Genomic DNA, 27,738 nt, shown 5'->3' with positions numbered 1-27,738 from the left:
AAAAATAAAGCAATACCTATATGACATTATGTACGGAGTACATTTGAGAACCAGGAATTAGCCTCTCCATCCCAGTTCCTGGGCATTCAGAATAGCCCGGTAGACTTTCCATTTATTGTGTTTCAGTGATTCTAAGACCCATTTTTTTCAGATTTAAAGAAAGTTCTAAAATAGTGATATGTCTTATAATTGTTATTGGCCTGAATTAAAGTTGGATTACTTCAGAGAGGATTTGCATTTGCCTCTACCAGTCATTTGCACTACTACCAACCTGAGACCATTTTAAATTAAATTCTCTGTTTAAGAGTTTGTTTTTAATCTCACTGATAGTATGAATTCAGAGTACAAAGCTGTGTAAGAACTGTCTTTGGGATAAAATTCCCTCTACGTGGTGCCTAGTACTCGAAAGGTAGAGACTTTCAAGTTTCTTTGCTGTCTCTTTCTGCATGGTGGGTTTATTTTCCATGTATCCTTCTCTTCATTTGTAGCCTTTCTTTTGTTTCAGCTTTATATGAGAAGTCTCTTATTTTTTTTCTTGTGGTACATAAAAGAACAATGCTTCTTATAATAGACTGTGGCTTAGATTTGAGAAAAGACCCATCGGACACTTGGTTAGGGCTTTACTTAACCGTCCTTCTTTAGAACTTATTTACTCTTATGGTAGACACACTTCTAGTAAACACTGTCATTGTTACACATTTCTTCTTCATCGGTGATCTTCAAACTTGAATTTGCATAAAAATCAGTTGGGGAGTAAAAACTATAGATTTCTGGGCCTAGAGATTCAGTTTCTGTGGTCCTAGGTGACGCCCTCTAATCTGCACTTTTAATAAATGCCCTCCTCAAAGTATTCATACCTAGGTGACTGAAGGACCACACTTAGAGAAAAACTAACTGCATACTCTATATCTAAGTGAATACTCATGGTTTCAGCTGCCATCTGTATTTATTGATGACTTCCAAATTTTTATGTTTAGTCTGAACCGTTTTTCTTGGATGCCAAATTCATCTACACAACTGATGTGGCTCTATTAAAGACAGAATACACTCTGACCCGGGCTACCTGGGTTCAAGTCCCAGCTCAGCCACTTAATAGTTGTGTGACCTTGGGCAAAGTTACTTAGCTTCTCAGGCACCTCATGTAAAATGAAATTTGAATACCTCAGAGGGTTGCCTTGATAATTCAGTGGATTCACACATATGAAGTTCTTTGACCAGAGTCTGGCACATGATAAGCTCATGTAAGTGTTAGCTGTTTTTATGTTGTTCTTGTTCCACAAGCACCTCAAACATGTCTGAAATGAACCTTTTAATAGACCTCTACCACCCTCCATCTGTTTTCTTTTTTGACTACAGTTTTATTTAATTTCTCCCTATCACTGATTTTCCTCATCCAGGTCATACATTTTATGAATTCCACATCCTATTTATCTCTAATTTGTCCTATTCTTTCTTTCTATCTTTCTTTCTTTCTTTCTTTTTTTAGAGAGCGAGAGAGTACGTGCATGCACAGTGGGGGTGGGGAGGGGCAGAGGGAGAGGGAGAGAATCTCAAGCAGGTTCCATGCCCAGTGCAGAGCCCAAGGGGGAGGCTTGATCTCACAACCCTGAGATCATGACCTGAACTGAAATCAAGAATCCAACGCTTAACCAGCCAAGCCACCCAGGCGCCCCTGGTCCCCTCCTTTCTATTCCCACTTCTATTGCTTTGGTTCAGGTCTTTATTACCTCTCACATAGAGTTTTAGAATAGCCTCCTAAATGGACTTCCAGCCTCTGGTTATTTTTCTTCATTCAGATCTCACAGAAATCTTTATCAAAGGCAGTCTGATCCTGCTATTCCTCTGCTGGATGGCTCTTACTGCCTACGTGGTAAAATCCAAACATGTGTGCCTGGCATACAAAGCCCCTCCTAGCTAGTTTTTGCCTCCTTGTTCTGCAACACTCATTTGTAATCTTCCAGCTTTATATATTACTTGTAGTAGATTGCCCAAAACAGTAGAGTCTCTCTTGCTTTCATAACTTTGCATAAATAAGCAATATAGCATGGTGGTTAAAAGTGTGAGCTTTAGAGCCAGACTGCTTAAGTCCAAATCCTGACTTTGCCACTTAACTAGTTGTGTGAATTTGGGCAAAACACTTTTTCTGTGCCACAGTTTCCTGATCTTTAAAATGGGAACAGTTGTGCCTCATAGAGTTGTTATGAGGATTTTACTAAGTCAATTTACATAAGCATTCAGTAAATGTAAGGTATCATTATTTTTATTATTATCACGCTGTTTCCTTTGACTGTACACTTGATCTTCTCCACTACCCATTCTCTCACTGTCTTTTGCCTATCAGATCCTATTCATTCATCTGTCATATCACTGTTTAAGGACTACCTCCTTAGAGCACCTGGGCAGCTCAGTTGGTTAAGAGACCGGCTCTTGATTTTGGCTCAGGTCATGATCTCAGGGTCCTAGGATTGAGCCCCTAGTTGGGCTTCGTGCTCAGCGGGAGTCTGAGGATTCTTTCTCTCTCTCCCTCTGCCCTTCCCCCCGCTTGCGTGCTTGCTCTCTCTCTCTGAAGTGAATAAATAAATCTTTAAGAAAAAAAAAAGAACTACCTCCTCCAGGAAGCCATCTCTGAAATTCCCAGACTCTCTTATGATGATCCTCTGGGTTCCTGTAGCACCCTTTTGTAGTATAATTAAACTCTGAATGCTTTTTAAGGACTACCAGTGTTTTTCATATGTATTTTTCATCTCTGAATGGCCAGTGAATGAAACTTGATTGTTTTGTTATTTCTTATTTGCTATAGATTAGGAAACGCAGTTAGAAAGGGAAGGGATATTCTGTTAGAGACAAGTAAACAGACAGCTCATAAGCAGACTGGAAAGCAGAAGATAGCAAGAGGTGAAAAGACAGAAAACAAAATCTGTAAGTCTGGAACTTTCCAGTGAAGGAACAAACAGTCCAAAAAGTATCAGTGTGGTTCTCCAAGTATCACAGTTTATAATTAAAAAGCTATGATAATATCCTAAGTCATCCCAAAGATTAAATTGTATAGAGTATACTTGGCCTAAAAGGAAGGAAAGTAGGTTAAACATTTTAGAAATATTTCTTTTAAAAGTAGTTGAAATCAATTTTGGCAATTAAATAGATGAGCTTCAGTTATTTATAATTGTTTAACAGCTCACCCCTCCCTGGGCTGCCTGAGTAATCAGTGCACTCCCATAATTAATTCTGTCGAATGTGCCCAAACTCTGTATGTGGATAGTGGGGGGAGGGGCAGGTAATAGGCTAAGAAAGTGAATTTGTGGCAATTAATGTGAGCACTGTTAACTTTAAAATTCATTATTTGTTGACTCAAATTTCTAAATTCTTTATACATTTGATAATTTTGCCATCAACCTTTCTGAGGAGAAATGGTTAGAAACAGTTAAGTTCAACAGATAAATATAATAAACATTGTAAGAATGTTGAAACTCTTTCAAAATAACTGATAAAGTTAGAACTTTCTGGAAAAATATTGCCAGTAATATTTTTAAATCCTAAGATTTATGATTTACTTACTTAAGTAAAATGATATTACAATAAGACATTGTATGCAAAATATATACCAAGGTACACTATGTGATTATTTTTAAAACTTGGGATAGTATTTACAAAATTGTTGGGTTTAACCATAACAAACATTAGCATAGAGAAGTAGGGAAAAGTTGTTGATCTAACAAATTAGTTTCAGGGGATTCATTTTACAATTTTTTTTCTTTGATTAGGCCCTGAGGATACAATGCCCCTTTGCAGAACACAGCAGTTTGGGCTGCAGGAACTTACAAAAGAAATAAACATAATTGCCCTCCCTGAGTTTCTATTGATATAGGAGGCATAAGACCCTTAAAAATGAGATGTACGTGCCCCAACAGATATCCATATAAGTTATCAACATTGTACATCTTCAGCTGTTTTCTTCCTCTGCAGAAATCTAGCTAAGAGGAAACTATTTGCATAAAAATACTTGTTTCTCATTATAAAACTGATATGTGTTTATTATAAAGAATGTATAAGAAGGTTGAAATAAAATGAAAGTTTCCTGTTGTTCATCTATTAACATTTTAATATACTTACTAGTCTTTTATATATGCTTATCTTTATCACTTTTAAAAATTGGACTGTAATTATATAATTTTGTATTCTTTATTCACTTTATATTAAATCAGAAGCATTTCCTCATGAACTGAATATTCAAGATAAACTACAGGTAAAGATGATGGGGAGTCTAATCATTTAAGTAATCTCAGACATTGTAAAGTTCTAAACTTACTGGATTCAAATTCAGTAAGGAAAAATCTAACTTTCTAATTAGATAAAATGTTCATAAGTCTAGATATTTTAAATTCAGCAATTGCTAAGTTTGCTTGGAAATTAGTTAGCTCTTATTGCATGGCATTGAGTTGAATTAACTGTGCACATAACAATTAGATGCTCTATTTTAATTTATAAAATATTTGTAAAAGATTGGCATTACTTTATATTCTTTAAAAAAACTTAAATATTTTTGTACTCATATGATCATATTTCTCTTCTCCAAACTCATTTAAGATAATGAGTGTGAGGGGAATGCACAAGAACACTTCCCCAAAGCCATTGGCTGGGAAAGAAAATGAGAGGGGCTGATTTTCCTGAGTTCTTGTACCCAGCAGGGCTCAAAAACTGGAGTTGTTAAGGTCAGCCTGGCTTGGCTAGGATAGAGCCCTGAGGGCGCTGCCTGTTCCTGCAAAGAAGGCAGGCAAACAACCCAGGGGCAGACATGTAGAAATAGCCATCCGAGGAATGCCTGGGGCACACAGTGAGGAGATTATTCACTCCTCCTAGAGCTATCCCTGAGAGGTAGCTTCACAGATACCTCGCCAGGGACAAAGGAGCAGGAGCAAGTGGATACCATTTTTCTCCCCCACTCCTCAGCATTAACAGAGCCACCTGTGGAGGGCAGCTCATGTCAACACTAGCTGCATAGCTTGCTTGCAGCAAGTCCCACACCTCTGTGCTCTGGTGCGACAGCCCTTCTCAGTCAAGCCTCCCTCAGTCCTAGCGTGGTGAGACTATCCCCCAGAAGATCAGCACAGGCCTCTGCCCACACCACATCCCTAAAGCCCGGAGTCTTCAAAGTCAGCAGGCTTGGCTGGGCTAGAGCCAGGAGGGCACACAACCTGGAGGCAGACAGTGTGGAAACAGTGATCTGAGAAATGCCTGGGACACCCAGAGGGGAGATTATTTGCTCTTCTCAGAGTGCTTTCCTGAGAGCAACAGGCACGGGGACTGTTCTCTAGGGACAAAGGAGCAGGCAGGCATCATTTCCCTCCCCGCCCCTCAGCATAAACACAGAGACATCTGCTGTAATCAGTACAGCACCAACACTGGCTGCCTAACCTATTTATACCAAGTCCCACACCCCTGCATTTTGTTGGTACTGCCCTTCTTGGTCAAGTTTGCCTCAGTCCCAGCGCAGTGGCCCCTTCCCCAGAAGACCAGCAGAAACCCCTGCCCACATCTCCAGCCAGAGAGTTCTGCAGGGCTTCGGTTCTACCGGAAGTAGTATCAGGTCTCATTTAACAAGCAGACCAGAGTACACCTAGTTAAAACATACCACATTCTGGCCAAGAACAAAACCTTGCCCACTGCAGGCAAGGAGAGCCTCTACAGACAATTGGCCTGAAAGAGCAGCCAAAAAACAGCAGCAGAGTGCATGCAGCAAACACTAGAAACTTGCCCTGAAACACCAGGCCCTGGACACTATATGACCTTTTCTTCATTAAGCCATTACTCTCAGGAGCAGGAAACAGAAGCGGCTTTTTTAACCCAGAGAAGAAGATGGAGACTTAGACAAAATGCCAAGACAGAGGAATTCATCTTGAAAGAACAAGATAAGGTCATGGCCAGAAATTTAAGTGAAACAGATATAAGTAACATGCCTGATAGAGAATTTAAAGCAACAATCATAAGGATACTCTCTGGGCTTGAGAAAAGAGTAGAAGATTTCAGGGGGGGCCCTTACTATGGAGATAAGAGTTAAAAAACAGAAATGAAAAATGCAATAACTGAAATTTGAAACAGACTTGATTCAATGAGCACAAGGATGGAAGAAGCAGAGGAATGAGTAAGTGATATAGAAGATAAAATAATGGAAAATAATGAAGCTGAACAAAAGAGAGAATTATGGAACACAAGAATAGACTTAGGGAAATCAGTGACTCCATCAAACCTAATAACACTCATATTAAAGGAGTCCCAGAAGAAGCAGAGAGAGAAAAGGGGGCAGAAAATTTATCTGAGGAAATAATAGCTGAGAACTTACCTAATCTGAGGAAGGACCACATCCAGATCCAGGAGGCACAGAGAACTCCCATCAAAATCAACAAAAGCAGGCCAACACCAAGACAAATTGTAATTAAATTTGCAAAATATAAAGATTAAAAAATCCTAAAAGCAGAAAGAAGTCCCTAACTTAGCCCATAAGGCTAGCTGCAGATCTCTCAACAGAAACTTGCCAAACCAGAAGTGAGTGGCATGATATATTCAATGTGCTGAATGGGAAAAATCTGCAGCCAAGAATACTCTAACCAGCAAAGCTTCAATCAAAGTAGAAGGAGAGAGAAAGAATTCCCAGATAAACAAAAACTAAAGGAGTTCATGACCACTAAACCAACCCTGCAAGAAATATTAAAGGGGACTCTGAGTGGAAAGACCAAAAGTGACAGACTAGAAAGGAACAGAACAAATCTCCAGAAACAACAACAGAACAAGTAATAAAATGGCTCTAAATACATTATCTATCAGTAATTACTCTGAATGTAAATGGACTAAATGCTCCAACCAAAAGACATGTCAGAATGGATAAAAAAATAAGGCCCAGGGGGTGGGGCTAGCCTGGTGATGGGTATTAAAGAGGACACGTACTGAATGGAGCACTGGGTGTTATGTGCAAACAATTATCATGGAACACTACATCAAAAACTAATGATGTAATATATGGTGATTAACATAACATAATAATAAAAAAATAAGGCCCATCAATATGCTGCCTACAAGAGACTCATCGTAGACCTAAAGACACCTGCAGATTGAAAGGGGATGGAGAAGCATTTATCATGCAAATGGATATCAAAAGAAAGCCGGAATAGTAATACTTCTATCAGACAAACTAAATTTTAAACCAAAGACTAACAAGAGATGAAGAAGGGCACTATGTCATAATAAAAGGGACTATCCAACAAGAAGATCTAACAATTGTAAATATTTATTCCCCCAACATGGGAGCACTCAAATATATAAAACAATAACAAACATAAAGGAACTAATTGATAATAATACAGTAATAGTAAGGGACTTTAACACCCTGCTGACATCAGTGGACAGATCATCTAAACAGAAAACAAGGAAACAATGGCTTTGAAGACACACTGGACCAGATGGACTTAACAAATATATTCAGAACATTCCATCCTAAAGCAGCAGAATACACATTTTTTTCAAGTCCAGAATAAATCAATACTAGGTCACAAATCAGACCTCAACAAGTTACAAGAAGAGTGAGATCATACCATATATATTTTCTGACCACAATGCTATGAAACTAGAAGTCAACCACAAGAAAAAATCTGGATAGACCACAGACACATGATGCTTAAACATCATGCTACTAAACAATGAATGGGTCCATAGGAAATAAAAGAATAAATTAAAAAAAAAAACATGGAGACAAATGAAAATGAAAACACAATGTTCCAAAACCTTTGGGATTCAGCAAAAGCAGTCCCAGGAGGAAAATATATAGCAATACAGGCCTACCTCACAAAGCAAGAAAAATCTCAACAACCTAACTTTACACCTAAAGAAGCTAGAAAAAGAACAACAAATGAAGCCTAAAGGCAGCAGAAGAAAGGACATAATGAACATTAAAGCAGAAGTAAATGATATGGAAACTGAAAAAACAATAGAACAGATCAATGAAACCAGGAGCTAGTTCTCTGAGAGATTAATAAAATTGATAAACCCTGACCAGACATATCAAAAAGAAAAAGATCCAAATAAATAAAATCACAAATGAGAGAGGAGAAATAACCAACACCACAGAAATACAAACAATTATAAGAGAATATTATGAAAAACCATATGCCAACAATTTGGACAACTTAGAAGAAATGGATAAATTGCTACAAACATATAAACTACCAAAATTGAAACAGTAAAAAACAGAAACTTGAACAGACCAATAACCAGAAAAGAAATTGAATCAGTAATAAAAAAATCTCCCAACAAAAGTCTAGGGCCAGATGCCTTCACAGGTGAATTCTACCAAGCATTTAAAGAAGAGTTAATATCTATTCTTCTCAAACTATTCCAAAAAATAGAAATGGAAGGAAAACTTCCAAACTCATTCTATGAGGCCAGCATTACCCTGATACCAAACCAAATAAAGACTCCACTAAAAAAGAGAACTACAGGCCAATATCCTTCATGAACATGGATGCAAAAATTCTCAATAAAATACTAGCAAATCGAATCCAACAGTATGTTAAATGTATCATTCATCATGATCAAGTGGGATTTATTCCTGGGCTGCAGGGGAGGCTCAATATTTGCAAATCAATCAGCATGATGGACCACATTAATAAAAGAAAGGATAAGAACCATATGATCTTCCCAATAGATGCAGAAAAAGCATTTGACAAAGTACAACATCCATTCATGATAAAAACCCTCAATAGAATAGGTTTAGAGGAAACATACCCCAACATAATAAAAGTCATATATGAAAAACCCATAGCTAATATCCTCAATGGGGAAAACCTGAGAGCTTTTCCTTTATGGCCAGGAGCAAGACAGGGATGTCCACTCACCACTGTTATTTATCATAGTACTGGAAGTCCTAGCCTCAGCATTCAGAAAACATGAAGAAATAAAAGGCATCCAAATCAGCAATGAGGAAGTCAAACTTTCACTATTTGCAGATGACATAATACTCTATATAAAAAATCCAAAGACTCCACCCAAAAATTGCTAGAACTGATACACAAGTTCAGTAAAGTCAGGATACTAAATCAATGTACAGAAATCTGTTGCATTGCTATACACCAATAATGAAGCAGCAGAAAGAGAAATCAAGGAATCAATCCCATTTACAACTGCACCAAAACAATAAGATACCTAGGAATAAACCTAACCAAAGAAGTAAAATATCTGTACTCTGAAAATTATAAAACACTGATGAATGAAACTGAAGAAGACACAAAGAAATGGAAAGACATTCCATGCTTGTGGATTGGAAGAACAAATATTGTTAAAATGTCTATATTACCCAAAGCAATCTACACATTTAATGCAACCTCTTATCAAAACACCAACAGCATTTTTCACAGAGCTAGAACAAACAATCCTACAATGTGTATGGAACCACAAAAGACCCCGAATAGCCAAAGCAATCTTGAAAGCATCAAAATAAAAAGCAGTTTTCTTGTTGTTTGTCTTTGTTCATCTCTTTTGTTTCTTAAATTCCACATGAGTGAAATGGGGTGCGGTGACTGGATGATGGGCATGAGTGAAATCATATGGTATTTGTCTTTCCCTGACTGACTTATTTCACTTAGCATTATACTCTCTAGCTCCGTCCATGTTGTTGCAAACAGCAAGATTTCATTCTTTTTTTACGGCCCAGGAGTTGTCCATTGTGTGTGTGTGTGTGTGTGTGTGTGTGTGTGTGTGTGTACACACACACACACACAAACACACCACTCTATCCATCCATCAGTCAATGGACATTTGGGCTGTTTCCATAATTTGGCTATTGTTGGTAATATTGCTATAATCATCGGGGTGAATGTATCCCTTCAAATCAGTATTTTTGTATCCTTTGTGTAAATATGTCTTAGTGTGATTGCTGGATGGTAGGGTAGTTCTATTTTTAACTTTATGAGAAACTTCTATACTGATTTCCACAGTGGCTACACCAGTTTGCATTCCCACCAACAGTGCACAAGGGTTCCCCTTTCTCGCCATCCCCTGCTGTTTCTTATGTTGATTTTAGCCATTTTTGTCAGGTATAAGGTGATATCTCATTGTAGTTTTGATTTGTATATCCCTGATGATCAGTGATGTTGAGCATCTTTTCATGTGTCTGTTGACCATCAGGGTGTCTTCTTTGGAAAAATGTCTACTTATGTCTTCTACTCATTTTTTGATTGGATTATTTTTTGGGGGGTGTTGAGTTTCATAAGTTCTTTATATATTTTGGATAGTAACCCTTTATCAGATATGTCATTTGGAAATATTTTCTTCCATTCTGTAGACTGCCTTTTAGTTTTGTTGCCTGTTTCCTTTACTGTGCAGAAGCTTTTTATTTTGATGAAGTTCCAATAGTTTATTTTTGCTTTTGTCTCTCTTGCCTCAGGAGACATATCTAGAAAGAAGTTGTTACAGCCAATATCAAAGAAGTTACTGCCTGTGTTCTCCTCTAGGATTTTAATGGTTTCCTGTCTCATATTTAGGTCTTTAATCCATTTTGAATTTATTTTTTTGTGTTTGGTATAAGAAAGTGGTCCAGTCTTCCCAGCACCATTTGTTGAGAGACTGTCTTTTTTTCATTGGATATTCTTTCCTGCTTTGTCGAAGATTAACTGACCATATAGTTGTGGGTTCATTTCTGGGTTTTCTATTCTGTTCCATTGATTTATGTGTCTATTTTTGTGCCAGTACCATGCTGTTTTGATCACTATAGCTTTGTAATACAAGTTGAATCCAGAATTGTTATGCCTCCAGCTTTGCTTTTCTTTTTCAAGATTGCTTTGGCTGAATAGGGTCTTTTCTGGTTCCATACACATTGTAGGATTGTTTGTTCTAGCTCTGTGAAAAATGCTGTTGGTGTTTTGATAAGAGGTTGCATTAAATGTGTAGATTGCTTTGGGTAATACAGACATTTTAACAATATTTGTTCTTCCAATCCACAAACATGGATTGTCTTTCCATTTCTTTGTGTCTTCTTCAGTTTCTTTCATCAGTGTTTTATAGTTTTCAGAGTACAGATATTTTACCTCTTTGGTTAGGTTTATTCCTAGGTATCTTATCGTTTTTGGTGCATTTAAATGGGATTGATTCCTTGATTTCTTTCTGCTGCTTCATTATTGGTGTATAGCAATGCAACAGATTTCTGTACATTGGTTTAGTATCCTGACTTTACTGAACTCGTGTATCAGTTCTAGCACTCTTAACTATAGAGAACAAATTGATGGTTATCAGAGGGATGGTGAGGGGGATGGGTGAAATAGGTGATGGGGGTTAAGATTACACTTACTGTGATGAGCACTAATACATGGAATTGTTTAATCACTATAAATTCTACATGTGAAACTAATATTACACTGTATGTTAACTAACTGGAATTTAAATAAAACTTTAAAAAGATGAGTGTAAAGAATGATCAATAAAAATTTAAGTACGAAATAAGCAAACCAATTTTATTGGATGTAGTGCTGACTTACTGCCATATTGTTTTTTCCCCTCCTGTTTTCTCTTGTTGGTCTTTTTTCAACAGTGAGATTGCAGACTACTTGACAGCAAAAGCCATGCCTTGGGTGTTTCTTATTTCTACAGGGTATAGTATATGAGAGGTAGATAACTAAATATTTACATGTCTCACTTTGACTCCTTTGTTACCACTTTCTCATGCTTTTTCCCCCTCACTTCTTTGATCACCTTTGAGATATTTTATTCCTTCATTTGTCTTCTAAATGTTAGTGGTCTTTAGCATTCTGAGCCCCACCTTTTTCTCTCCTAAGTCTGTAATTCTTAACCTCTTAAAATTTTCCCTAAATGTGTCTGTGGGGCACCACAATGGATAGATAACAGTGGCTTTCTAATGAACAAAGGCATTGAATCTCAGCCACCCCTTTCCATGCAGACACACACACACACACACAGACACTGAAAATTGCTAATCTTTATACTTTCCTTGGGTGATCTAATTGATAACCAAATTTGTATCTCTAGATCTAACCTAGCCTGCTTACCTAAACACTAGACCCATATTTCAGTCTGATTAGTGAATAGTTTTGTCTCCAGCACCTCAAACTTGACATATCTAAAACAGAATTCATTGTTTTCCATTAGACTTCTATCTCTTTTTATATTATTTCTTATTTCCATGAATGCCATTGCCATCTCTTCACTTGCCCAGGTGAAAATTTGGGGAGCATTTTTTATTCTTTCCTGTCCCCCATTTCCCCATTTCACATATCTAGTTGGTTCCTAAGCCCTTTCGATTGTATCTTCTCAGTATCTTTCATGTTCATCTCATCTACTCCAGTCTTAATTCAGGCCTATATTATTCCTTGTCTTAATTACTTCAGTAACCTCTTTGTCCCTCTGCCAATAAGTTCTTCCCCCTGCAGTCTATCTGTCTCATAGCCATCTGAATAACCTTGTCAGAATATAAACATGATCATGTTATTTTCCTTGATATCCTTCATTAGCTCCCCATTGCCTGATCCAATGGAAGACACTCTTCAGTGTGATGTACAAAGTCCTTTATGGTTTGGCCCTTGCATACCTTTTTAGCCATCCCTACTGCCAACATTTATTCACTGTGCTCCAGTCAAATTCACTAGGGTCTATCATGTCCCTCAATGATTTAACATTCTATCTTCACTAAATAAATATTTCCAAATTTTGTGTTCCTGTTAAGCCTCTTGTTTGCTTGTTTTGGTCTCTGTCTTTCATATCTTTCCTCAATGTCTGGTAAGTCTTGATTAAACAACTTAAATCTCAGAGTCAGGCAGTAAAAAACTGATTGGAAACTCAAAATCCATCCAATCCATTTATTTTATCATCTTTAGTATCTTTGTTAACTTGGGCTAGTCATATCCCCTTCATCAGGATATTTCCATCTCCACTTGGATATAATCTAGACTACCAATGTTCTGAGAACTGAATGTTCCTGCCTTGAATCTGGTGCTACCCTCATCTATGCTGAGTGTCCCTCAATCCAGAGATGACTCTGTAGTTCCCTTTTAGAAAAAACAAAACATAAGTTCCAGTCTTCTTCCCAGATGGGGGTAAAGCAGTCTTCTGGCTTCATAGATAGACGAAGGGAATTTGGGCACATAATTTACTAACCTAAACTTTCATCCTGTTTTCTAGTGTTTGGCTCTATCTTAACTCTTACTTACAGAGGTGCAGCTAAGTCCTGAGCCACTTGGAGGTTCCGCAGAGTAAACTTAAAAGTCACTTTTCTTACTTGGATTAGGAGACTGCCTTTTTTGCATTAGCTCAATCTATTACTATTTGTACATCTGTCTTCTATTTTTCCAAAGTTTTGTTGTTGTCCTTGCAGGTTGATATCTTTTTTTAAAAAGTGTTTTAGTATTATTTTAGTGTATTTCCAAGAGGGAGCAAAAGTTAGTGTGTATGTCCACTCTGGCATATTTACCTAAACTCCTCTTTCAAAACTGTTTGTAATTCTAAATTATTTCTGGTTTTACTTATTTCTCCATCAATCAGGAAGAGTTAGATAATCTCTCTTTTGTATTCCCATGACACTTGGTGTATGCTTTTGTTATGGAACTGATCCCACTGAGTCATATCTTGTTTTTAACTTGTCTCCCCTACCACATACTGTTATGCAACCAATCTACAGAATTTTTTCATCTGGGAAAACTGAATCTCTATAACTCCCCATTTACCCTTCCCCTCAGCCACCATTCTACTTTTTGTTTCTATGAACTTGACTATTCCAGATACCGCTTATAAAGGAATCATACATTATTTTCTTATTGGTTGGCATATTTCACTTAGCATGATGTCCTCAGTGTTTATCCATGTTTCAGTGTGTGTCAAAATTCCTTTTTTTTTAAGGCCAAACTATATTGCATTTTATGTATATACATTTTGTTTATCTTTTGATGGATATTTGGGTGGCTTCCACCTTTTGGCTATTGTGAATGATGCCATTATGAGCATGGATGTACAGATATTTTCTCAAGGGACTCTGCTTTCAGTTATTTTGGGTATACCCAGAAGTGTCATTGTCATTTAAGACATTGACATTTTTTAAGGAAAATGGTTTCCCCCTCTATTAAAAATAGAATGTTTTTCATTTGGGGCTTTAATGATGTTTTCTTATGTTGAGATTCAGGTTATACATTCCTGGACAGAATACTGCTCAAGTGACATGTCTTTTTCAGGGCTTCACATACAGAGGCACATGATGTCCATCTTACCTCTTAGGGGTGATATTAATTTTAATCATCCAATTCAAGTGTTATTCTGTTTCTCTTATATAGTTACCCCTTTTTTTCTTGAAACTTATAAGCAATCTGTGGAAGAGATACTTTAAGACCATGTTGATATCCCACTCCTCATCAAAATTTCTACCTTTGGATTAGTATTAATGCTTCTTGCCTAAATTAATCTTTACTATGATGGCTGCAAAATGATGATTTTTCCAAATCCATTAAGGGCTATTTTTTAAAAAAGATTTTATTTATTTATTTGAGAGAAAGAGCACAGAGAGAGAGTGAGAGGGAGAAGCTGACTCCCCTCTGAGCAGAGAGTCCTATGCAGGACTCGATCCCAGGACCTTGAGATCATGACCCAAGCCAAAACCAAGACTAGGATGCTCAACCGACTGAGCCACCAGGTGCCCCTAAAGATTTCACTTTTAAGAAATCTCTGCACCCAACATGGGGCTTGAACTCATAACCCTGAGATCAGGAGTCACATGCTCTACCAACTGAGCCAGCCAGACACCTCTATAGTGTGCTTTTCTTACTCTCAGTTTACAGATTGTTTACCAGGTACTCTATTGTCTGAATCCTGCTAGTGAACTCTGTATTTAATTAATGAGTAACCAAATAATATTCACTTTCTACTATTGAAGAAGAATAAACTTTACAATATGGAGTAGGTTTGAGAACTTTAGCTGAATGGAAAGTTATAAACTCTCTTTCCTTTTTAAAGCATAAATCTCATTCTATTGTGTAATTAAAACTGGTCTAAAGCGTTTAGTATCTCTTAAATATGTCTAAAGTTGTTACAGTTTCAAGCAATGTGACAGATTTGATGTTCAGAGAAACCTCCTCTGGTAAGGAGCACAGAAATGCTGCATAAAATGTTAAAGCAACTTTTGAAAGGCATGGCTGAGTTGGAAGAAAGTAAGGGGAGAAGTATGAGACTGTATGTAATGAGACGGCCCAGTTCCACAGGGATAAATGAGCCCTAGAATCCATTTTATCCCTGAGGACACCTTCTGTGATCTCTCATGGTCCAGAACCTGGGCATTAAGGAGGTATTTCTGCTTCAATGGGGCAAGGGACAAATTCTGATGGGCATACTCAGTGGTAAGTTTGGACACTGCAGTGTAAAAAGCTGGGATCCCCAAAGGATAAAAACTTCTATTAGTGATGGGAAAATAACCTGCTCTTCAGAATGACACTGTTTGTTTCATCCTTGGCTTTGGATGAAGTGAACAAAAAGAATCTCTCCTCAACACAATTCTATTCTCATGTGGGTTTGGAGTTGGAATTCATACTGCCAAAGAAAAATCTCAATATAAAAGTTGTTTAATGGTGCCTTGGGTTTGGGGTGCCCTAAGGACCTAGCAGAAACAAACAGAAATCTTCTCTGAAGAAAAGTTCTTTAAATACTGACTTTGGAATATTTCCCTAGTTAAGGTTCCGAGCATACACGTTTGTTAGAGACTATTCTTGGGATCAATACATGAGGAAGGGAGAGGAAGGAAGTACTATTAGGCAGAGAAGTCCAGCTTCAGTGAAGACCCAACAAAGGTTTCACTGCTACTACAGGGAGCTCTGGAGATGGGGTGATCCTTTGGAATTGACTTGGATTGGGACAAGAGGGTCAGGCCTTTTTACCCTCATTGGATGTGGGCTGCCCCTGGAAGGAGCCTTGACCTTAGATGATGAGACAGTATTCTTTAGACAAAGCAATCCCCAAAGAGGGCCAGCAGCCAAGAGCCACTTTCTGGCAGCATTCCCAGGAGCTGTGGGAAAAGTTCACATTCCTGAAAGGGAATCCAGGCAGCGCCTCATAATGTCCCCCACAATGAGCAAAGAAAACTTACAGGTGAACATAGCAAACATTGATTTTATAAATCAAAGCAATATTGTCTAATTTGGTTAAAAATAGAACTAAAAATTTCAGAACCATAGTATTATATGAGTCTGGAGGGAAGTGATTGGAATTAATGCCTTCTAAGATCTGGGTTCTATGATAGAATAATATACAGAAGTGAAAATGAATATCATACAGCTCCATGTTCCAACATAAATAACAAGATAAATGAAAAAAGTATGTTTCCATTTATATAAAGTTTAAAAACCACAAACACCAAACAATATATTGATAAGGAAATGTACAAATATGATAAAACTTAATAGGCATTAAAATGAGTAACACAAAATTCAAAGCAAGAAATGGGAAAGGCACACAGAGGGCTTCCACAGCACTATCACTATTTCTTAATCTAGGTGTAGATACACAGAAATCTGTTTTGTTACAATTCCTTTAACTATACATGCATGTATTGTGTATATAGTAAATTATTTTTTAAATTCTATTAAGGTATTAAGAAGAAAGGAATCTGCTGGTCTTGGTGACCAGAACATGCTAAAGTTATCTCCTAAGTTAGTATTCAGCTGTGCTAATCTGGATCTGGTCAAATCTACTGAGATTTAATCAGAAATAAGTTATCAGTTGTATGATTGAGTCATCTCCATTTGATTTATCAATTTTGCCCTCAATTAGGGGATGGGATTACTATTTTACAGGCTTTTCAGATACAGTGATGAAATTTGAGGTTTGAAAATGATCCCAAATTCTGCAGCAAGTTTTTGTTAGATGAATTCAATGTGTAATAAAATAGCTATCACAGTCAATATTCAATGCAACATCTATATCAATAAATATAGCAGCTCTACTTTTTTCTCCCAAAATCTGTTTAATCCATAAAAATCAGAAAAAGCAGCTTTGAATTCTGCATGAAGATAGTGAGCTTTGTCTCTCTGGAGACATAGCAGAGCTTAGATGACTTGTTAAAGATAGTGTGAGAATAAGTTTGTATTCAAGGGTTAGAATAGATGGCCTCTAAGATGCTCTTAGACTTTGCTAAGATTACATGATTCTATGCTTGATTCAGTGTTTCTTAGCTCTCATTTCTCTCCGGAAGGCATTTTCCTGATGACTCTCCATTAGGGTAGTCTCTGTTTAGATAAATATAAATCAACCAGAGTCCTTAAGAGAGAATATTTTTCTCTAGCTTCATGGATTTTGGAGTGCAGGAAACTTGAGCTGTGTGGTTAGTAGTTAGTGTCTCTGGACTTTGGCTCCTACATCTATAAAATGAGTAGATTGCAGTTGATCTAAATTTTAAATGGATATATGAAATTTCCCTGTCAATTCTAGAACTCCCAAATATTTATGACTTGCACAGATTTATGGTACCATAGACTTCTCAAACATTTTGAATATAGTCACCATTTCAAACTAAATAACTTGAAATATATCCTTTGTCACCTCTTAATACTTTTTGGAGGAAAGTATAAGATAATGATTTTTCTTTTTTTTTATTATGTTAATGTTAGTCACCATATAATACATCATTAGTTTTTGATGTAGTGTTCCATGATTCATTGTTTGTGTATAACACCCAGTGCTCCATGTAATACATGCCCTCCTTAATACCCATCACCAGGCTAACCCATCCCCCCACCCCCTCCCCTCTAAAACCCTCAGTTTGTTTCTCAGAGTCCATAGTCTCTCATGGTTCATCTCCCCCTCCGATTTCCCCCCCTTCATTTTTCCCTTCCTTCTCCTGATGTCCTCCATGTTATTGCTTATGTTCCACAAATAAGTGAAACCATATGATAATTGACTTTTTCTGCTTGACTTATTTCACTTAGCATAATCTCCTTCAGTCCCATCCATGTTGATGCAAAAGTTGAGTATTCATCCTTTCTGATGGCTGAGTAATATTCCCTTGTATATATGGACCACATCTTCTTTATCCATTCGTCTATTGAAGGGCATCTCGGCTCTTTCCACAGTTTGGCTATTGTGGACATTGCTGCTATGAACATTAGGGTGTATATGACCCTTCTTTTCACTACATCTGTGTCTTTGGGGTAAATACCCAGTAGTGCAATTGCTGGGTCATATTTTTAATTTCTTGAGGAACCTCCACACTGTTTTCCAAAGTGGCTGTACCAACATGCATTCTGCTCAACAGTGTAGGAGGGTTCCCCTTTCTCCACAACCTCTCCAACACTTGTTGTTTCTTGCCTTGTCAATTTTTGCCATTCTAACTGGTGTAAGGTGGTATCTCAATGTGGTTTTGATTTGAATTTCCCTGAAGGCTAATGATGATGAACATTTTTTCATGTGTCTGTTAGCCATTTGTATGTCTTCTTTGGATAAGTGTCTGTTCATGTCTTCTGGTAATGTTTTTTAAAAACCAGACTCTAGGGGCACCTGGGTGGCTCAGTCAGTTCAGCATCTGCCTTCATCTCAGGTCATGATCTCAGGATCCTGGAATCGAGCCCCATGTCAGGTTCCCTGCTCAGTGGGGAGTCTGCTTCTGCCATTCCCAGCCCCCATGCTCTCTCTCTCTCAAATAAATAAATAAAATCTTTTTTTTTTTTGAAAACCAGACTGTATTTCACTGTATTCTAAAGTTAGCTGAATTTGATTGTACCTTAACCTTTAGATTAGTTATTTATATGTCCCTGTATTTATGTCCCTGTAATTCAAATTTCTCATATTTTTATAATTTTACAATGCTATAATTTTTTGAATGACACTTTAATTCTTAAGTCTATAGCAGTATTCTTTCATTTTTAATATAAACTATTAAGGGAATAAATATTTTACAGTATTTTAGGTAAAAAGGCTAATATTTGGGTCAGAAACTAATTCAAATACATATAAATTAAATATGAGTCAAAAGCATGATTTTAGTTTTATTCTCCCATTTGATTATGCTGGGAAATTTTTAATTATTTTAAATTATTGCATACAGGATAGCACATTAATAATTTCTTATTCAATTCATTAAGCTTAAGAAATTACTAACAATTATAGGGGGAAAATAAATCAAGGCAGAGTTACATAATTGTTACACATCTTTTCAAGTAGGAAACCTAAATTGCAAGTAACTTTATTATGTCCTCTAAATAGCATAAACCTTAGGCATCTGTTGTTACGTCCTTATCACTATTCCTGTGTTTCATTCACTGTTGAACAAAGGTGTAAGTTGCAGTCAGTGTATTTGCTAGGTCTTCCAAAACAAATACCACAGACTGCGTGGCTTAAACAACAGAAATTTATTCTCACCGTTCTGGGTGCTACAAGTCCAAGATCAAGATATCAGTAGATTTGGTTTCTTCTGAGGATTCTCTCCTTGGCTTTCAGATGGTTGTCTTCCCACTGTGTCTTCACTTGGTCTTTTCCTGATCCCTGGCACAAAGATCCCTTGTGCATAATTTGTATGTCCAAATTTCCTTTTTTTCCAAAGACACCAGTTAGATTGGATTAGAGCCCATCTTAAGGGTTTCATTTAAACTTAATCACCTTTATAAGGCCCTATCTCCAAACACAGTCAGTCTAAAATACTGGAGGTTAGAGCTTCAACATATGAATTTTGGGGGAATAATGAATTCAGTCAGTGAAATTGGATATAATGTACTTTCCTGCCACAGAAGTTTTCAAGAATGAAAATTATTGATTCTGTGCAAGTGACTTGCGTGATGGGTACAATTGTTTGCACTGTGACTTATGGTAGGTTAGCTCACAGGATGGATGACATGACACAATTTATAAGTCCTGGATGATTTTAAGCCAGATAATTGAAGTTCTCTGCAAAAGGACATCCTAATTTGAATAAAATTTCTATGTTTTTTGCTGGTTTCTCTTCCTCTACTTGCCCTTTTAGTATGGGGCCTTTGGAACTGTCTTCAGTTCCTACATTATATCATCAGTGGTCTGTTCCTTTTCAAAATCAGTTGACTTTTTTTTTTCTAAGATTTTATTTATTTGACAGAGACACAGGGAGAGAGGGAACACAAGCAGGAGGAGCAGGAGAGGGAGAAGCAGGCTCCCCACTGAGCAGGGAGCCCAATGTGGGGCTTGATCCCAGGACCCCGGGATCATGACCTGAGCCAAAGGCAGATGCTTAACGACTGAGCCACCCAGGCGCCCCCAGTTGACTTTTTTTTTTTTAATCTAAACTACTCCCTCCTTGAAACAGTCTCTTCTCTTTATTTCTGACATCATACTTTTTTGGTTCTTTTCCATCATAGGTTTCTCTTTCTCTTGTTTTCCATCCTTATCTGAAATCTTTTCTATTTATACTCTTCCTTTTAAGTGACTTCTATTCTCTATGGCTTTATATACCATCCATATGCTGACAGTGTCATTCTTTATATTTCTGTACTAGACTTATACTATTCTCTATGGTTTTATGTACCATCCATATGCTGACAATGCCATTCTTTGTGTTTCTATACTAGACTTCTCCAAGCTTTAGACTCTTCTATCAAACTACCTATTTCATATCTTAACTTGGATGTCTCACACTTAGACTGGTGTTTGACACATATCAGTACTATGAGTATTAGCCATGGTCTTTGTTTTTTTTAATAAATGGCTACCCAGTTATTTAAGCTAGAAAACTCGATTTCTCCCATTTCTTCTCTTAATCTAGTTCATCACTTATATCTTCAAGGTACATCTTGCTTCTGTACACTCTCTTCATCTCCATTGTCACCACCCTAATCCAAATGCAGCATCATCTCACACCTGGCTAACTGCAAATGTCCCCAAACTATGGGCTGTTAAATAAAGTGATTAAGAACCCAGGCGTTGGAATTGAACTGGCTAGGTTTAATTCCTGGCTCCACGACTTGCAAGTTGTATGACCTTCAGTAACCCCTCTGCCTCTATTTCTTCATTTACAAAATGAGAATTATAATAATAATAATAAGAGAGCAGTATAGGAAACAGAGAGTACCCCATTCCTAGAACCCATTGTAGTATCTCTGACTGTCTCCTAATGCTGTCTCCCTAATAGTCCTCTGGGATTATGCAGAGATGATGGCGCAGTCAGCCACTAGCAGGAATAGACACTGGTTGTTAAAAAGGGCCATTTTGGAACAATTGTTTTCCTCAAGAACAAGTAAAAATGCTTTGCAGTACAGTATATGTGTCTAGCACAGTTTTTTGGGGGGAGGGTATTTCTTTATGCAGGGGCTCCTTAGTTGCAGCCCACAAAGGTATCTTCTTAATTTTATATACCATAGAGAAAATGGATCATTTCCCTGGTTGTTTACAAGCTGTCAGTAATGGTTCTAGTTATAACTTGAGTTTCCCTAAGCTTTACTAGGCTATTGATGCAGATGAGGCCCACATTTTACAGCCTTTTGCCCCCCTTGCAAATCCTCTGAAATGCTCCACAGGATTTTTTGAGGTCTTTTCAATGACCTACAGCTAGGCTCCATACCAGATATGTCAAAATCCTTGAAGGTTGGGACTTAGGCACCTCTCTACTTTCAGAAATTTTTTCTCTAGAAATTTCTGTCATACGTGCCCATGAATATGTCCCTTCCAGCTGCTCTCTCTCTTGCTGAACAGTACTAACAATGCACCAGAGCCCTCAAAATGTCAAAACTATGTTAGTGATCTCTAGCAACTTTCCTCTTCATTGGAATATAACATTCCACACAAGGCAGGACAGTTAATGCCCCAATCTTTTATGGAGATATTGGTGAAATATTTCTCAGTTTTTACTTACAGTCCTCTCCCTTCCCAACACCCACGTGTGAGTCCATGGGACTGGGTCAGAGATGAGTTAGAATGACCATGACTGTACTTTACTCGAAATTACTCCTCCCTTCCTCCATCAAGTAAGGCTTTGACTTTGGATCAGCTTTCTGTACTTCTTTCATCTTCCTTCAGAGTGAGTTTTTCTCCTAGAATGCCACAGCTCTTTATGTATATAAACTTCTACTGGGTTTATGCACTTGTTTGTAACATAGGACTAGATTGTAAGGGTTAAGCTGGGACCTCTATCACAATGCCATCCACTGAGCATCCTAGTGTGTCTTCTCTCATTTCTGTACTGTTTCCTTTCTTTGTCTTCACCTACCAGTGGGTTCTTATTCTGCTTATCCCCACTTTAAGGTGTGTTTACACAATTTAATTTAAATAAACTGTAGTCTATTTTTAACTTATTGGCATGTTCTAAGTAGTCATTTCATTTACATTAAAAACCTCAAGTTTGAATTTGTTTTTTAACTGGCACAAAATGCAGTTTGTAAAATAAATACTATATTTGGTAAAGAGGAAGCAGAGTCCTCCCAAGGACCTCAGGGTATAATGACTAATGGTAAGGTTTCACTCTTTATTATTGGAGAAACTCACCAGGAGCCTAAAACTGAGATATCTTGAGTAATTCTGAGGTTCTTGGGATAGCTTCAGCCACATACCTCTCTCTGAAGATGTGCAACCACGTTCAGAACTTCTGTACTTTGGAATCTTACCTCTACTTCATTGTGAGCCAGCTGTGACTAACTTTGCTCTCTTGTTTTTTGAGGGAACAGCAACTTAGATAGATGCAATCTCCCAAGGGGAGCAGACAGTATCTGAGCAGCAACAACCCGGAGGGATGGAGACATGGTTAATAAATGGTAGCTGATACTAATAACAATAGCAAAAAAAAAATGATTCCTTCCAAGAGCAAAGAGCATCAAATATTCTAGAAATCTTCCTAGGCTATTTAACTTTTATTATTTTATTAAATATTTATTTATTTATTTTAGAGAGGGAGAGGGTGTATGTGTGTGTGTGTGAGCTTGGGGAGGGAAAGAAGGGGAAGGAGAGGGAAAGAATCTCAAGCAGGCTTCCTGCTGAGCACAGAGCCCAATGAAGTGCTCTGTCTCATGACCCTGAGATCACGACCTGAGCTGAAATCAAGAGTTGGATGCTTAACTGACTGAACCACCCAGGCACCCCTTTTCTAAAGTATTTAAATTACAGAAAGGAAAATAAATGGTTTGGGGAAAATTAGACCAAAAAATTATCTGCTAAAATGGTTAAAAGGGCTCTCCTAAAAAATAAAACATTAAAATTAAATAAAACCTCCCAGAATGACAAAGCTATTTTAGGTTCTTCAGATTGAGAACCATTCTAAACTATGATTAGAATGCTGGGTACATTGGGGTGCTTGGGTTAGTTAAGTGTCCAACTCTTGATATCAGCTCAGGTCTTGATTTCACCATCTGAGTTCGAGCCCCACATTGGGCTCCACGCTGGGTGTAGAGCCTACTTAAAAAAAAAAAAAATACTGGCACATTAAATGGAGTTGTGTCATATCCGATGATTAGATTCAGAGATTGATATATCCAAAATTACCCTTGAAAATCCCTTAGGAAGCCAGTACATTGGAATTCAACAATCAGTCTTTGAGGACTGGATTATATGGGTGGCTTGTGTTTCAAACCTATGTTGTCTTTTAGAATATGTACTTTCCCTAGGAATCCTAGAGTCACACTGTTGTAGAGAAGTGCTCAGTTGATGAGAGGTATATGAACTTAGGATCAACTGAGAAACAAGTAAATTCACACCACCCATATAATTAATGCTCACTCCAGGGCATTTGCTCACTGAAAATCAGGCAGAATTGTCCATACTATTTATACAGTAAATAGTCATGTTTCTTTCTTGTATTGATAAGCTTATTATAGTTGAACTTGTGATAATTAACTTCGTAAAGAAACAACTCCACAGTATATGATTATGTATTTAAGTTTCACCTAATATTTTTGTCATTTAAATAGGAAAGAATGATGCTATACTATATTATTCCTTTATTCTCTACAGATAATGGATTCTGAATTAATGCATAGTATAGTAGGAAGCTATCTTAAACCTCCAGAAAGAGTTTTTATTCCATCATTTATCCAGAATGATGAATCATCTCAGACTCACCACTGTGCAAACTTAGAAGCTACCTCTCCTAAAATGCTTCATAGTCCAAATAGCCAAGGTAATTCTAAAATAAAGTCATATTAAAAATTAAGGGAATGATATGGAATGTTATATAAAACTTTACATTTTTACATAGAAAAATAATATGATTATGTGTTTAATTTTAATAAAACTATTTGTTTTGACTCTGTTGCTTAAAGTTTCTATAAACATAAGTAAGTTATTTAACATTTTTTATTTTGGCTTCTTCAGCTATAAGATGAAGATTAACCACCTAGACCCATAATTACAATTTTATCCTAAAAAATCATGAGAAAATAGGAAAATACTCTTTGAAGAATCAAAGGTCAGATTTGGAATCCTTCTAAACTAGATGATTAGAATACTAGTGAATTAAGTAAAGTTGTATCTTATTCAAGGATTAAGTTCAGAAATTGCCTATTTCCAAAATTACCCTTGAAAATTCCTTGGGAAGCTAGTACATTGGAGTAACTACAAAATACAAATATTGTAACTTTTAAAATATAAACTTAGGGGAAGGGAAGCCTGGGTGGCTCAGTCGGTTAAGCGTCTGCCTTCGGCTCAGGTCATGGGATCGAGTCCTGCATTGGGCTCCTTGCTTGGTGGGGACCCTGCTTCTCCCTTTGCCTGCCGCTCCCCCTGCTTGTGTGCTTTCTCTCTCTCTCTGACAAATAAATAAATAAAATCTTTAAAAAAATAAAAAAATAATAAACTTAGGAGGATATCAGAATTGAATTAGGAAAACATGCCTATGCCATACAAATTACCTTCTAAAATGCTGGTTATCACCTGGTTTTTTTAATATTCTATAATAAATGTTACCATTAATAAATAGACTAGCTCTGTAGAGTAAAAAACCACAAGAAATATTCCAAATCAGCAAACCGGTATTGCATTTCTAAAGAGCAATACATATAATTTCTTTATCTCATTTGTAAAACAAGCAAACAAACAAAAACAAACAAAAAACAAAAAGAACCACATGGTAATCTCTAGCAAACATCTTTTTGATTGGATATGAACTACAGGCAAACCTTGGAGATATTGTGGGTTCGGTTCCAGACTACCACAATAAAGCAAAATATATCACAATGAAGTGAGTCAAATGAATTTTTTGGTTTCCTGGTGCATATAAAAGTTACATTTAGACTATACTGTAGTCCATTAATTGTGCAATAGCATTTTTTTTTAAAAAACAATGTACTACATATCTTAACTAAAAAATACTTTATTGCTAAAAAATGTTAGGTATCATCTGAGCTTTCGGTGAGTCATAATCACTGATCACAGATTGCCATAACAAATATAATAATAACAAAAAGTTTGAAATACTGCAAGAATTACCAAAATGTGGCACATAGACATGAAGTGAGCAAATACTGTTGGGAAAATGGTGCTGGTAGATTTACTCAAATAGGGTTGCCACAAACTATTGTCCAATTTGTAAAAAATGCATTATCTGTGAAATGCAATAAGGTGAAGCACAATAAACAAGGTATGCTGGCATATGAAAATTAACCTACAACATTTACTTAAATTCCATTCCACTCGTTTTATAGTTTGAAGTTATAACAGAATAGAAAGTGTTATTTGAAAATTTTAGAACCCTGAACATACCCGAATCATGATGATATTAATATACCTGAATAAAAATCACAGTAGTACATGTGTACCACTTAAAATCTTTCAAGCCTGACATGAGTTAAACCACTAGGTTATAACTTTTCTTCTGGTGGAAGAAACTGTGTTCTAACTCATATGTTCTGATTATTAATACTAAATCTTAGACAAAGAAACAATAAATGTTTGTGATTTAACTAAAATTGAACATATCAAGAACCAAGAAAAACCTTTAACATTAAACCTAAATTTCCATGTTAATTTGTGACACTACATCTTAATTTTCTTTATCCATTCTCAGACTCTTATGCCTCTTAGACTGTACATTATTTGAAGATATTTATTTTATTGAATTAAAAATTTTGATTATTAGCTATCTCAAACCTAGAAAATTACTAAATACAATCATAAATATGTTGTTTTTAGAAGATATATTAGAAAAAATTTGTCCCTCTTTAGAGTTTTAGTGATTTTTTTTTTTGAGGAATATATGTTACTTGTATGTTTTTCTGGCTCACTAACAAAAATATACTGTTCACTTTTATTGCTACTGTGTAAGTGTTCAAAAATTTTCACTGAAGTAACAAGCAAATTTTTTTTTGGACAGCTCTTATTTTAGCCTTAAAAACCCTTCAGGAAAAGATTCATCGTTTAGAATTGGAGAGAACACAAGCTGAGGATAACCTAAACATTCTTTCCAGAGAGGCAGCACAGTATAAAAAGGCCTTGGAGAAAGAAACACATGAAAGAAATCTGGCACACCAGGAACTGATAAAGCAGAAAAAAGGTAAGGAAATTCAATAGTTCTCAGAAACAAGGAGTTATCAAAATTTACAACTTGAAAGTAAAAAGCCCAGTCTAAGATTTACTCAAATATCTTTGTTCTTATATATATTCAAACCTTGAAGCCTTGTTCACAATTTGATATTTGCATTAAATAGATATCACTTTGAACTTACTTCTATTACATATTATCCCAGTTCATAAATTCTTGAGATTAAAAGACACATTAAGTTTTTTTCTCCAAAGTTTAAAACTTTTATTTTTCAAAATATACTGTTAAAATAAGACAAGTAACAGATTGTGAGAAAATGTTTGCAAAACAGATATCTGAAAAGGATTTGTATTGAGAATATACAAAGAATTCTCAAAACTTAATAATAATAATAAAAGGAAAACAACCTACAGGAAAAGTGGGCCAAAAATTTGAACAGGCATTCTATAAAAGAAGATATACAGTCCAATAAGCACATGAAATGATCCTCAGCAAAACTAGTCAACAGGAAAATACAAATAAAATCACAGTGTGATACTAATGTATACTCACTAGATTGACCAAAATTAAAGGATGTAATAATATCCTGTATTGATAAGGATGTGGAGAAACTGAAACTCTCACATCTTATTGGTGAGACCATTAAATGGTACAACCACTGTAGAAAACAGTTCAGCAGATTCTTGTAAAACTAAAACATATGCTATCCATACAACCCTGTAATTCCATTCCTAGGTATTTATCCAATAAATACAAAGATATTTCCATAAGAAGACTTGTACTTGAATATTCATATCAGCTTTACCCATAGTAGGCCTAACCTGGGTAAAAGACACATTAAGTTTTTAGACAGATTGTATTTAGAAATTAGAATATTTTCAGAATACCAACAAAATCAAATTTTACCTATAATATAATTAAATACTTTATATATTCAGTCAGCACTGGTTTTTAAAATTTGAAAATAAAAAGCAACACTAGTAATTGAACAATCAGAAACCATAAAAACGAGTAAAAAATCTTATTAACTTGAAAGATTAATTAGAGGAAATGGACAGGTAGGTAGAGGTTTCTGTGGAAATTATGAAAAAGACATCCGGACATAAGTTTTAGAGATTTAGAACATAAGTTCTTTATATAATTTTTACTTCATAATATATGGCTTTCTTTTTCCTTGTAGTACATTCACCCTCATAAATAAGGTTCAAGTTTGTGTTTCAACTTATAAGTAGAAAGAAATGAGAAGATTTTTTTCTGAGGCTATTGGACAAAAGTGGTCTAAAGAGCTGAGG

The 27,738-nt window shown here is 36.3% G+C and overlaps 1 protein-coding gene and 1 non-coding gene across 6 annotated transcripts in view; one reads left to right on the top strand and one right to left on the bottom strand.

Moving 5' to 3' along the window:
* CEP57L1 (centrosomal protein 57 like 1) overlaps positions 1-27,738 on the top strand; it is an 88,689-nt gene that overhangs the window by 30,837 nt on the left and 30,114 nt on the right. For all 5 annotated transcript variants that reach the window (XR_003521612.1, XR_003521613.1, XR_003521614.1 and 2 more), the window contains 2 exons: positions 23,923-24,088; positions 26,279-26,458. Coding sequence is in view for 2 of the 5 variants with exons in the window: in XM_027603207.1 (XP_027459008.1) it covers positions 23,926-24,088; positions 26,279-26,458 (343 nt within the window). In the remaining 3 variants the exon portion in view is untranslated. The remainder of the gene's footprint in view (positions 1-23,922; positions 24,089-26,278; positions 26,459-27,738) is intronic.
* TRNAR-CCU lies at positions 14,707-14,779 on the bottom strand. Its single transcript has one exon. It is a non-coding gene; the product is annotated as a tRNA-Arg (tRNA).

Source organism: Zalophus californianus, chromosome 7, assembly GCF_009762305.2.
Source record: "Zalophus californianus isolate mZalCal1 chromosome 7, mZalCal1.pri.v2, whole genome shotgun sequence".
Taxonomy (NCBI): domain Eukaryota; kingdom Metazoa; phylum Chordata; class Mammalia; order Carnivora; family Otariidae; genus Zalophus; species Zalophus californianus.
Note: the sequence above shows the minus strand (reverse complement) of the source record. Positions and strands in the feature narration are given on the sequence as shown.